General features: G+C 44.9%; 1 protein-coding gene across 3 annotated transcripts in view; it reads right to left on the bottom strand.

Moving 5' to 3' along the window:
- Positions 1–394: 394 nt before the first annotated feature.
- LOC138510505 (zinc finger protein 776-like) overlaps positions 395–14,146 on the bottom strand; it is a 427,294-nt gene continuing 413,542 nt past the window's right edge. For all 3 annotated transcript variants that reach the window (XM_069626207.1, XM_069626206.1, XM_069626205.1), the window contains one exon: positions 395–3,172. In XM_069626207.1, coding sequence (XP_069482308.1) covers positions 2,415–3,172 — 758 coding nt within the window. In that variant the 3' untranslated portion in view covers positions 395–2,414. The remainder of the gene's footprint in view (positions 3,173–14,146) is intronic.

A 14,146-nucleotide genomic window follows, 5' to 3' on the forward strand; every position in this document is an offset into this window, starting at 1 on the left:
TACTTCCAGCAATTTTAAGTCTCTCTTGTTCAAGTTGTTTGATTTGCACCCTTGACTAATCTAAGTGTTTCAGGGACAATATGCACAGGGCTAGAGCTTAAACTTCATCCTGTTACAGGTAAGAACAGCTGAGCTGCATAAAGCGGTTTGAGGAACAACGAAGTATTGTGAAACTAAAAGGTAAAAATAGGTTTGATTAAAAATAAGTAAAGGGACGTAAATGTTGCAGATGAACTGTTTCATCAAGTGGTCCTTGGCCCAAAACATTCAAGAATGGCCATGCAGAACTTTGAGAAGGATTCTGCATGATAATCAATGTTCTGAAAACACAAGCACACTTACCAGACATACACAATCATAATCCAAGCAAAGCTAAAATTGACGAAACCCACAATTATGCAATTTGAATATTTAATTGAAAAGAATCATACAATAGAACAATACAAAAATGAAAAATACTTTGGGCCAGGATTAGTGTGGCTTAGAGAAGGTGGGCCGGCTGGAGGGGGTGCTGGAGGGTAAGCAGGTCTCCCCTCCTTTTGAAAGTATTCCTTCCCAGACGGAAATAGTTACATGCAAATGAAGGGGTGCTGAGGTGAGCAGGTGCGATATGTATGATGGGGAGGGGTTATCTGCACTGCTAAATAAATAAAGTAAAAACCTTTTTATAATAAATGCACATATTTGGTCAGAATTTCATTTTTCAAAAAAACAAAGTGACCGATTTAAATATTTTAACTTTCTTCAATTTACAAGCCTGGGTTTTCCTGTTTACATTACTTTCCAAGTAAAATTACATATTTTAAGTCTGGCTATTTTTCCCAGGATATTATTAGATAGAACACTTTAATTCAATGTTGATCAGAATAGCTGCAGTTTTCTTGATTAGCAATAAAAAACATACGTTATGCTGTCTGGGGCTCATCTTGTTCTGGAATTGTGCTTACAACTGTAGCAGAGGAATATAGGGAAGTTTGTAATAAAGAATCTCATTATAATAGTCTATTTTTCAATGGCGCAAAACAGACAATTCCACAATATAAAGCAACAGACCATTCTTCAATAGAGCACAGTATGCTATTCCTCTTGGAGTACACCAGCGCGGACAAGACCTTTACCGTTGGGGTACACTAGGCCATTCCCCATTGGGGTGCTAAACCATTGCATTGGGGGCACGAAAGAGCATTTCAAATTGGATTACCCTGCACCATTCCCTATTGGAGCATACTATGCCATTCCTTAGCAGAGCACACTACATTAGGGCTCATTGAAGTTGTACAACCAGGATTTGAATATGTGCGTTCACATCAAAGGCATGAAATATTACCTCTGTTTCATTGCAAGTTCATTGGTCTTAATCGATCTGTAGTGAATTATGTACAATTGTAAACCTTTGGCAGTGTGAGACTGCAAGAGACCGTTGATAGCCGTTACTTAATGATCAAGACTTCAGCGTTAAGAGAATTGTTTCTAGTGATGTGCAATATATTGCCTGGTTCCACAAGACATTCGCTGAAACACTTATTTTGATAGGATGTTCTTACATGTCCCTCTACACTGACATCAACATTATTCCTGTGCACAACATCCTATGTAGAATCTTTTTTCTGTTATGTGGACCAAGCATTGGTTACGAAAAGGGGAGAATATGTTACTAACCAGGTCAATGTGAGAGTGATTTTGTGTAGTTGATTACAATATTTGTAGAGATCCTTTCAGCAGTAAAGCCAGTAGCTTTCACAGAAAATGGGATGCCATTTGGTATTTCAGCTGCCAATATGTCTACATTTTCTTATTGAAAGTTTGCAAACTGCTAGAGAGTCCTCCAGAGTAGGTGTACTCATGCTATTTTGTAATAGTCATTAAATCTGAATTTAGGTTCTGTACTTTGCAATATGATTCTATGGGTTATGGTCTAACCAGTTCCTTTTCGTTGGACATCCTGATACTTTTTTTTTTTTTTTAAAAATGGTACGTGTTTCAACTTTTTAAGCAATTGCAAGATTAATACATACTATAAAGCTCAGTTCAACATGCGCTACAAGTCCATTCTTCTATTTCATATCTTATACTTTCTTCAGGACTTGATTTTTCCTTTCTTTTTGCTTTTCTTGTAAATTATGATTTTCTGTTATTTTACATTCTTCATTCCCAGGCGGTGTTCTATAGCTGTAATCAGAGGTATCCAAAAATGTCCTTTCAATTTAAGATTTTCTGACGCCTAATTCACAAGGAATCACTTGCCAACGGTTCGATTTACATTTTATCCTCAAATCGGATGACAAGCATAAACCTTACTTTTCAGTTAGGGTATAATTGTATAAATCGACATTGTTGTATTTAACATATGTAACTTTGATCCTGAAATGGACCGGCTTACAGTTTTGGCACAGTTAGAATTTCATTCACACGTGTCATTGCTTGTGAGCCTTTCTGAAGTGTCTGATCAGCTGTTTCTTTTCTCGAAAACTGGTCTCACATTGAGTACACTGATATGGCCGCTCTCCTGAATGTATTCTTTGATGTATTGTAAGAGTCCCCTTCTGGGTAAAGCTTTTCTCACATTCATCACACTGGTATGGTTTCTCTCCAGTATGTTTTGTCTGATGCCTAATTAGATTATTCTTCCAGCTGAAGCTTTGCTCACATACATTACACTGATAAGGCCTGTGTCTTGTACTCGTCTTCTGGTGCCTGGTGAGATAACTTGCGCCACTGTAGCTATTCAAGCCATCAACGCCTTGATAAAGACTGTGTTTTGAACGTGTTCTGTGGTGTTTAAGAGAATCACCTTTCTGAAAGTAGGTCTGTTTACGGTGCACATATGTGTATGGAGTCCAGGACTGCTGCATCTCAGGTTGGCATGGAAGAAGCGCTGCATTGTGCAGTTCAGTTTCATGCTCTTTATACATGTCTGAAATCTGTGTTCTTAGGGCCTCCTGATGCAGATTGGAATTCGACGGATTATTTAAACCACTTTCAAGCTGAATATTTCTCTCTCCTGTAAGTTCTGGGCTCCTTTTAGACTGGAGGTGGATTCTAGACTTTTTTCCATTTTCAGTGATTTGGGGAAAAAGTGCTTTTGCTTTTTCTGATGTAGCTTTGCATTGTTTTTTTTCGTTACAACGAACATACTCTTCATTGCTCTTATTTCTGCTGACAAATCGAGCTCCTTTTGGAAAAAATAGATTGTATGTTAGTTCAGTAACTGTAAAAACAAAACCCACATTTATGATGTATTTTTCATGCTTTTATCAGGAATAGATTGATCTGAAAAATACATCAACATTCTGCAAATGAAATATTGCATGGCAAGATATTCGAGCAAAGGTATCTTTTTAAAAAAATCAAATATAAATCAGTGCAAAACACAGTCATAGCTTGACCATTATGGGACATGGGTTGGTGCCTTCCTTATCGATAAGGAATCCACAGAAAGGAAGCCCCTGTAAGTACAATCTTATAAGTTGGAAAGTGGACATCCCTCAGTGTGTGTTGCAATGCAGGGCCACCTTGTGTTGCAATGCAGTGAATGGAGGATAGCACAGGGACAACGTGCTGGTGTTAGAGGCAAGACCACGCAGAGCAACAGAGGTTCGAATCCTACTTCTGTCTCTTTTCTCCGACATGCCTCCAGCACATGAACAACCTCCTCACTAATCCACTTATTACTCAACCACCGCCAACAATCCCTACTGACTGGGGCCTTTGGGTTTTATAGTGTTCTCATAGTTCCCCCTGGGTTGGGCATTTGGTGAGGGTTTGCACCAGTGTCTGGCAATTGGGACAGGGTGGGGGATTGGTTGCTGCCTCTGGGTGCACATGGTCTCACTTTGGGCTTAGTGGTATGGACCAAGTCTTCATCAGACCAATCTACCATTTTGGATTCCACTCTCCAACTCCTGCCACCACCTAGTGCTACCTCTACAGGACCTTGGTCTTCTATGTCCTCAGTGTGTGAACTGTATGCTGGAGAACGTCTTGGTATGCTTACATAATGCTTGTGATGTAGAGAATGTGGGACAGTGGTGAATTGGCAACAAGGAATCTTCGGTGAGGAAATGATCTGCAAGAGACAATGGGCCTCATTACACGGAAGGCGGAAAACCATGGTGCTATTAGCACCATGGTTGCCGCCGGTACCATACCGGTACCACCATGGAGGAAAGGGGAATTACCACCCCATTCCCAGGTTGGCGGGGCAGTAATTCCCCCTTCCTCCATGGCCCTTCCCCATTCCCATTTTTGCCCCATAGGGCATAATGGGAATGGGGAAGGAGCTAATTACGGTACCGCAAATTGCGGTACCGTAATTAGCACCAAGGTCCCTTTGCGGGTCCCAACTTTAACAGCTGGTATACACCAGCCGTTAAGGTCGGGTCCCGCAAAGGGACCTCGTAGTAAGGCGGTAAGGGATTACCGGTACCGGTAAACCCTTACCGCCTACCGTGTAATGAGGCCCAATGAATTGGACAGTTTGTATCACGTGCAGGAAATTCCAACGCTAGAAAACCGCCATCCGCAACACTGTATCAAGCATGTGTCTTCAGAGCACATGAATGTTTGTTTTTCTTCTTTAAGATTTAGGGTCCAATTTGCGACAACGTCAAACTCTCAGTTGGAGAGTTGGGGGCCGGGGGGAGGGGTTCTGTGACCATCCCCTGCCATGGAACAGGGACCGGTGTAGGATGACCAGGGTGTCCACCCCATCCCAACCCTAGGCCCATCATCCACTGGGTTGGTGAGGCAATCAAACACTTAAGTCTCCCCCTTGGTGGTCCTCAGAGCCATGCAACTGACCTTGTAACATTATTCTCTATCCCTCCTCCAAAAAAACTCTTCTTTCTGTGGTGTTGCCCCCTCTGGCTCACTGCAAACCCACCCCTTCTTATTTGTATGCCCCTTCAACTCCCATTTCCTCATTTACTCCAACCTCGGTCCTTCCCTTCCTGCTTGATGCTTCTCTCCTCCTTCCACATACTCTCTCCCTCACAAACATCTTCTGTGCCTTCAATTCTTCCTCCACATCCTCCTTCTTCTGAACCTTCAAATATCCCTACACCTTCATCTCTCCATACTTGCACATTCACATGCTCCAAACTTCCACTGATCCCGATCCCTCCCCCTATGCCAGTCTATGGTCTATAATAGTACAAGTATGTAGTAGGGACTCTGATATGGGGATTGTGTATGTGGCAAGGAACCAGATTTCACCGTGGTAGGAGAGCGATCTTCATCGGGCAGACCTAGCCTAAAAACAGCTGGTGTGCTATCTAGGATGATCTACTTGCGAACATACATGTCAGAAAGTGGATATGATGTTTGCATATGAGCAGGATCTGCAAGGACTCTGGCTCCTGTTTGTGGGCTGAGGCACCCGCAAGTGCAAATACTGCTTTGAAGCCCGAAGGATGGCAGTTATTACATTTCCCTGTTGCAGGCTATAGTAGTGACTTCTCATAGCAGTTCTGTTTGAGGAGCTGCCTTCTTGGGGAAGGGAACTCCGAGACTTTGGAAAGTATGTTGAACTTGGGTAAGGGAACCACAATGCTTCATAGCTGGAAGAAGCTCTGAACTTTATTTTGAACACTGTTTCTTTTAATGCTGCCATCCCTACATATTGTATATTTTTAGTTGTGAGGGCAAGTATAGGTTTTGGACACAGACATTTGAGTTGAACTTAATGACACAGACTGTCCTTAGTTAATTTAGGTAGAGAGATCCCACCTTTGCTTAGGGCAAGTTAGGCATTTACTGGGGAGGAAGGATAGCTCAGGGGCAATGTCAAGACTTGATGGTCGTGTAGGCGATGATACCTCCGTCTCCAAGTCCCACTCGAGCAAACAATCAATATTCTGCTCGAGCAGCCCTTGAGGCCACAGGTGGTGAATGTCGTCAGCCGGAACCGGAAATGCCGGAAGATGTTCCCCCCGACCACTGTAAGGCAAACACGCGGGTTAGATAACAAAAATATACCCAGTACACAATCCTCAATGTTATCTACAAGGGAGCTTACCCTGAGTGGTTGTTTGGAAACCAGTGTTGATGTGGGGTGTTTGTCTGAGGGAGCCGGCAGGGTTGACGACAAGGTAGCAGCCTGGCAATGCACTTCAAGGATGGAATCACCACCTGATACGGAACTTGGTACTGTGAGCCAAACAATATGGCACGTGATCCAGAGAGCAAAGTCTAAACCAAGGGGCAATCCAATTGCAGACCAGGAGGAAAGCCGAGGTCGTGTCCAGGGGGAGCGGTTCAAAACAAGGTACCAAACAAGGGAAATCCAAGAAGCAGTCCGTGGGAGGAGCCGAGGTCAAAGCCAGAAAAAAGCAGGTCCGGGCGAGGTACAAAAGGGAAAGCGGGTCGGAATCCAAGGGCAAAATCCGAGATCAAGAAAAGCAGCGTCACGTCCGTAGTCCGTAGTCCAACCAAGATCAGCTGTGAAGCGCGGATGGAGTCCGCGCGTCGCTTTTGAACGCTCGCTCCAATGACCATGTGACCCACGCACGTGATCGGACGCTCCCGCGATCACGTGACTCACATACGCGATTGGCACACACGCGATTGGACGCGTGGAGGAAGAGCGTCCAAGTGCCGGCAGCGGAGACGCGGAATGCCCGTGGTGCGTCTCCACGGCAACCGCCAATGCAGAAATGGAGAGCGAGGCATAAACCAGTTCGGCCAACCCCTTGTCGGCAAACCTGAGGGTGAGGATGTGCGATGGTGCGTGTGGGGACTTGCTGTGCTCTATGTCTCTGCCGTGTACTGATGGAATTACGGGGTGGAACAGGAGGGCTTGTGGATGTGGATGGGGGCGTGACAGGCAACACGTTTGTACTGGAAGCAAGACAACAAAGCGCAGCAGAGGTTGGAATCCTGATCCCGCGCTTAGAAACCACTCGTTGGTATTAAGCGCGTTATAAAATAACAATTATAATTATAATTACTCCATCCTGACAAATAAAGACATTCTTTTATTAAGAAAAGTGAATCTGTTGTCTGTGTCTTGCTTCATGATGCCTTCACAGCACATAGGGTCTCTCATTGTAAGGTGGTGAAAGAATGCACATATATGTCTCTGAGCTCTGAGTAGGCTACGTGAGATCAATCGGAGTATATCTGCTTCATGTTGGAGGGGCTGTGGAGAAAGAGGCATGACCAGACACTTATGGTGGTCCTGTAAGCTCTTTCAGAGGTATTGGAAAGAGATTCTCTCACACAAAGGACCTCACAGGTATTTCTCTCCCTAATGTGACTATTTTGGGACACAGGGATTAGGAGGGTAACTACTCAAAGGGTGTGGGGGGGGGGGCAAAAGACAAAGGTGGTCCCTGAACTTTGGATGGCTGCCAAATTGATGATTGCCGACTCATGGAAACTACCAGGGTGCCTGATTATAGCGCAGTTGTGGGTGAGGGTCTGGACCTTGATAGCCATGGGGTAGTGAGTTCCAAGCCAGGGGGTCCGCTGATATAAAAGCATCTATCTCCGCGGCGTACAAAATGAGAGAGGGGAACTTTCAGAAGGCGTTGTTCAGCAGCCGGAGTGAGCGAGATGGGCAATGGAGAGAGATCTGTGATACAAGGTAGCTGGGGGCAGTGCCATGGACACACTTAAAAATCAAACAGAGGATCATGAAAACAATCCTTTGTTGAACTGGTGAAGGCTCCTACGAAACAATGAGATTTAGATGGATCGATAGAGGCTGTAGAGAAGACTCACCACTGCATTTTGAGCTACTTGGAGACAATGTGGCTGATCAGTTGTAGCCACCACTAACAACGCATTACAGTAGTTCAATCTGGAGTTTACAAGGGTTTCAATAACAGCTGGACGATCTGATTCAGAAATCAAGGGTAGGACAGGTCTCAGAATTTTGAGTTGTTAGTAGGTCAGTTTAACAATTTCACTGACACGCGGATTGCAGCTTAGATTTGACTGCCAAATGCATCCCAGATGTTTTACTTCGGCAGAAAGGGTGGTTCAAACTTCAAAATTGTGCTGGGCAACAAAGAGGAATAAAAATCAGTCCTCTGATATTTTGGGCCAAATACAATTACCATACAATTACCTCGGTCTTGGACTGTTGAGTTGAAGTCAGATTTCAAACGTATCTTTTTCAGAAATACCCGACAGGCACTGTTCGTCCACTCAATGTGTTCTTCGTTGCTCAATCACCTTGAATATGCCCTTGATTTTTGCAGTGTTATTGCATTCCCTGATCTCAGAAACTAAATTCATGGAGCAGTTGCTTGAACTTGCCCTAGTCTTACAAATGTTCCCCAACAAAACAATGCAAGGAGGAGCAACAAGACAACTGCTAAGTATATGAAACTTAACCTCCTGTTGTATGACTAAACATCTGGCTTTGGACCCAGTAGTGGCACAGAAAAGCCCAGGTAGGCATCTCAGAATAACTCCTCACCGGCCTTGACAAGCCCTAGCAATCCATATTGGCACTTCTGGACCTTTTGGTCATGGACAATACCGTTGGGCTCAGTGAATGGGCTGGGGTAATGGGCCCCGTAATTGATAGAATCCAGTCCTTCCTCACCAATCAAAGCCAACAGGTCCTGATGGGCCCAGGTGTATAATCATCATGCAAGTTAAATTACGGCGTACCTCAGGGATCCTTGCTCTCGCTGCTCCTATTCAGCATATACATGCGTCGATGGTACAGGTCCAGAGAAAGTACCAGATTCTTTGGAAAATGTATGCAAACAATACATAAATCATCTTCTAACTGAATTTCCAGTGGTAAATGCATAACACGCCAAGCTGCCTGGATCTCCTCCATCACAGGCTGAAAGAAAGCTACAGTGCTTTAAACAAAAACAAGACCGATTCTCTTCTGGGAAAAGCTTTGTCCGACTCACAGCCAGTCTCACTGCCAATGAGCTGTGGGTCACCTCCAACTATCACACAGCAAGTTCGGAATAATGAGGAAATATTCAAAGCACACTGCTCATTTACTTATCAGATCAATAAGCGCACACATTCCAGCTGTGCATTCTGTGGAAACTTCTTCCATTCCTTCAAATAGAACACTGACAGGAGATGACCAAAGCCCTTTGGTGGCACACTTGGACCATTGTAACACAAACTCAGAATACAAGGAATCCAGAAACAGACTGACATACCTTGGGGAAGCAAGATCACATAAAACTAGCAAAATAGAAGTGCCAAGTGCATGCCCGTGGGGCGGACAACGAACCCCTGCTTATGCCATGCGCAGGGACCCAGTTGAAGCAGCTAAGACAGCGAACATCTGATGCACAGTGGTGGTAGCAAACGTTGGGCTGGAAAGAGCTAATCCTCCAAAGTACCTTATAAGCCCATTCAGTCGGTAAGATAGCTCAGCAGGTTGAGCGTTCGCTGCTGCGAACTGAGCGTGATCTGCAGGTTGCAGGTTCGAATCCCGGCAAGGCCAACTCAGTCTTTCATCCTTCCGAGATCGATAAATGAGTACCAATTTCGGTTGGGTGATATTTTATGTAAATATGTTCTCTGTAAAGCGCTTTGGATTAAGGCGCTATATAAATAACACATCATTATCATACAAACGCCCAGGTTTTCAGTATTTCCCTACTAATTAACCCACAGCCCAGACAAAAACAAATAAGGAGCTGTCCTTTGCAGTAAAGATGGGAGTTTGGAGATGATCAGTGCGTGCAGAGCAGAGCGAAGGAGAGCAGAAGGTCAGAGAAAGAAGGGGAGAACCAGAACAGGATGACGTTTTAAGAGGGAAATATCAGAAAGAACGAGGAAGGACAGAGAAGCTAGAATGACAGAAGGGGGAAACCATCAAAGAATGGGGAGAAGACAGACCAGGGAAAGGAAGCTATATTAGAGGGGAAAGAAAATAGAAGTAAGGAGGGGAGAAGGGTGAGGGAAGGAGAGAGACTCATCAGTAGGAGCAGGGTGTAAAGAGGTTGTGGACAAAAATGTTCAGATAAAGCAATCCATCAAACCAAAGATAGGTGGTTCCTATAACCCAGCGACACCAAGGATAAATCACAAAGTATAAAATAATAATTGATCAGGTGGATGCTTCCATTCTTTTTTAACTTGTGTATTCAATCATGACACGTAGCGAAAACATTTGTAGATATATATTATACAAATGTTTAATCTGAATGAGAAAATTAATTGAAGGTTGATAAAATGTAGTCTGTATCAAAGCATTTAGTTATTACACATATTGAACACCATGTCCTAAAAATGGACTAATACCAAACTATACAAAACACCAGAAATGTGCATACACAATAGAAAACTATTGTACATAAATCATACAATTTAATGCAAAACAAAACCTTAAACATAAACAAATGATGGACAATTTTGAAATAAATACATTCGATCCATCAACATGTGCCAAATGTTAATTAGCACAAAAATAACAACGAGAATGCAAATCATCATTATGAACCAATCATTATTTATAACAGAAAGGTCAACTAGCTGAAGTAACAATCTTGTATATGTTTATGGTGTTTTTATAGCGCTTTACGCCAAAGCGCTTTACATTATAACAACAAGGATACAATAAAAACAGTAGAAGCAATTACAAAATAGGAACCAAACCAGTAATACAGCAAGTAGAATAATTTGTCAGTGAAGATAAACGAGGGAAGAGGGGGAGGAGAAGAGGAAGGAAGTGGGAAACAGGAAGTGGAATAAGCTGAGGGCGAGAGAGGAGAGGGGACTTAAGAGGAATGGAGCAGGGAGAGAGAGGTAAGAGGAGGAGGGTAAAAAAGGGGGGGAAAGGGGAAGGAGGGGATAAGAGTATCGGGGAGTGGAGAAGAAGAGATTTTAAGGAGACACGAAAGGAGGAATAGGTGGGGATGGAACGAATAGAGAGAGGAAGGGAGTTCCAGTGGAGGGGGGCAAGGGAGCTGAAAGGAGCGAAAACGAGAGGAGGCGCATGGGGACAGGGGAACAGAGAGAAGGAAGAGGTCTGCAGATCTGAGCGCACGGGAGGGAGTGTAGAATGAGATGAGAGAGGATAGATATGGAGGAGCAAGATCGTGAAGAGATTTAAAGAAAAGACAGAGGAAGTGGAATTTGAGTTGGGAATGAAAAGAAAGCCAGCCAAGATGAGAGAGCGAGGAGGAGATGGAGTCGTGAGGAGAGAGAAGACAGAGGATACGAATGGCGAGAGGGATTTGAGGGGGGTAAGATGGGAAGCGGGGAGTCCAAAGAGGAGAGAAGAGCAGTAGAAAAGACGAGAGAAGATGAGGGAGGAGATCAAATGTTTAGTGGTGTGGAAGGTGAGAGAGGAGCGTACTTTGCGAATATTGAAAATGTGGTAGCGACATGCGTGGGAAGAGAAATATGGTGGGTGAAGGAGAGGGAGGAGTCAAAGTAAATGCCTAGCTTACGAGCATGGGCAGAGAGAGGAAGATTAGAGGGGGGGAAAATGAATAAAAGGAGGGGGAGAAGGAGGAGGAAGAGTATTGAAGGGGAAAAATAAGACCTCAGTCTTGTCTGTATTGAGAGAGAGAAAGTGGGATGACATCCAGTTTTTAATGGCAGTAAGACAAGAAGTGAGTTTAAAATGGAGGTCAGGAGTGAAGGAAGAAAATGAGAGGAAAAGCTATGTGTCATCAGCGTACAAGTGGTGAGAAATACCGAAGGAAGAGATGATAGGGGCAAGAAGGGAGGTGTAAAGAGAGAATAGAAAAAGGGCCAAGGACAGAGCCTTGCGGTACACCATAGTCCAAGGGAAGACTAGAGGAGGTACAACCACCCCAGGAGATGGTAAAAGAGCGGTGGGAAAGGTAAGAAGAGAGCCAGTTGAGGACAGAGCCTTTGAAACCAAAAGAGGAAAGAGTGTTGAGAAGTACGGGGTGATCGACGGTGTCAAAGGCAGCAGAGAGATCAAGGAGGATGAGGACTGAGGATTGCTTAGAGTAGCGAGCAGTGAGGAGGGAGTTCAGAACCTGACTGAGAGCAGTCTCAGAGGAGCGTTTAGGGCGAAAGCCAGATTTATATCTGATGTGAGAAACCAAAAGGTGTCTCACCCACTAGTTCCCTGGGAACTCTCGCTCAGCTGGCCATGGCATGGCCATCGCCTTTGAATCCAGACCATGGGGAGTGGACTAGTGCGGGAGGATCACCTGGGTGAGGGGTCTTCTGGGAGTGGGGGTGAGGCAGCCAATGGTGAGACACGGTACCCCCTTTTTTGTACATCCAACCCATCCTATTTTTTAGGGTTCTCCGATGTCCCAACTCCCCCCCCTCCTTTCTACACAAACACTGGGCCGAGGAAGAGGGCAACAGAGTAACAAGACTAAGGGCTTCATTCTAAGTTTGCCAGTCCGGAAACAAGGGTGCCGGGAAGCTCACCACCACCCTTATTTGCAGACTGGCAAACTACGCGTTTGCCTGCCGTCGCCGCTGTGCCCGGCAGGTCTGACCTTGCTGGATGCAACAATCACGGTAGGCAAACCCTTCACGAAACACTGGCACCGTTAGGAACGGTGCCGGTTCTTCCGTGTCCCCACTCCCATAGAGTCCCATAGGACTCAGTATCCCATAGGACTCCCACAGGACTCTATGGGAATGGGGACTTACAATTTACCAGTGCCTGACTTCCCGGGCCGCTGGACTTGTAATAGCCCGGTGGCACCAGGAAGTCAGGCGCCAGTAAATTATTACGGGTCTGGCGGCAACCCGCCGGTAGCACCAGCAGGGTTACCACCGGAACCATAATCAGGCCTAACTTTTATACATTTTACTGGACTTGTCCCGCTAAATGGGTCAGGCAAAGTCAGACTTTAAGTGCATACACCTGATACCAATTAGCTCTCCTCACACGGATAAAAGGCGGAACTTGGAGAAACACTGAGTAAGGTGAACACGAGTACGAGCAGAACTTTCGGGGCGAAGGCGAACCTACTGGACCAGAGCGATGGACCAAGGGACGAGAGCAGCGGGTCAAAAACCTCAGGAGTTCCCTACAGGATGTCGTTGCCTCCAACAGGCCGCGAAAGGCACGTGGATAAGGCCAGATCCCAAAGTAGAAGGCTGTGTTTTGTTTCAAGGATGCCAGCGACCATCCGGGGTGCACAGCAGAGTTGGGGAGGCGAGGTCAAGCCTGTAAATCATAAAACCAAGAAAGAAACACACAAAGCAGTGAGTTGGCAAGCGACCGGTGAGGACGGTGTGTGTTAAAGAAAGATTGAAGTGGCAACATTATATCGCAAGTGAAGACTGCATGTGTGTGGATGAGACGCGAAGAAAGGCAGACCTGTGAATTAACTCTGAAGTAAAGACAGCTGTGAAATCAGCAATACTGAGTAACGGAGTGGTCCGGCGAAGGGAAGTAGCCCACTCGAGAGTCTCTGTGAAAGGTGCATGAACTGTAAAAGTGAAAGTGAACAAAGTTAACCCCGAGAGAAGGGGAGAGTAACAAGCTGAACATTGAACTTTGAGTCGAAGTGGTCCTGCGGAGGTCTATAAAGAAAGCCACGCACATTTGAAAGTCTACGACATCCGAAAGCGGTCTGAGCCCGACTGAGGGAGACCTGAAGTGTAATCAGTTTGGGGAAGGGAGCCCCCTACAAGCATTGGTGAACTTTTGTTGTAAAAGGGGTGAGCCCGACAGAGGTGGACCAACATGACCTTTTTGTTGAAACATTATTTGGAAGTCTGGGGAGAGAGACTTTAACGTAGAAGGCCAGAGGGGCCTCGATCCATGTCTTGGACTGTTTTGTGTTGAAAACTCGAGCCAGAGTGCGTCATCCTGCCTACAGGGACCGCCTTACTCCTTTCTGTCGAACGTGGCGGGGGGAGCTGCTTCAGCCACATTGTTGTATTTTTTCACACTGATTTTCCTTTACATGCATATCTCCTTTATACATTTTTTGTACAAGAGATAGGGCAGGCATTAGGTTTTGTTAGCATAGCCCATTTTGATTTGACAGACTTCACTAGGACTGTCTTTTTTATTATTTGAAGGTCAAGACTACTCCCATCCTAGTTATAGGGCATAATAGGAGTTTTTCCAAACCCAGAAACTTCAATAAAGGTTTTACAAATTGTACTTTTTGTGTCAGTGTCATACTTCTACTGTTACTGTTATTTTGTCATTGTTAAATGTATCCCGTTGTTGTTGTTAAAATGTGCAGCGCTTTGGTAT

This window comes from Ambystoma mexicanum, chromosome 6p, assembly GCF_040938575.1.
Source record: "Ambystoma mexicanum isolate Mex_15411 chromosome 6p, UKY_AmexF1_1, whole genome shotgun sequence".
Lineage (NCBI taxonomy): Eukaryota > Metazoa > Chordata > Amphibia > Caudata > Ambystomatidae > Ambystoma > Ambystoma mexicanum.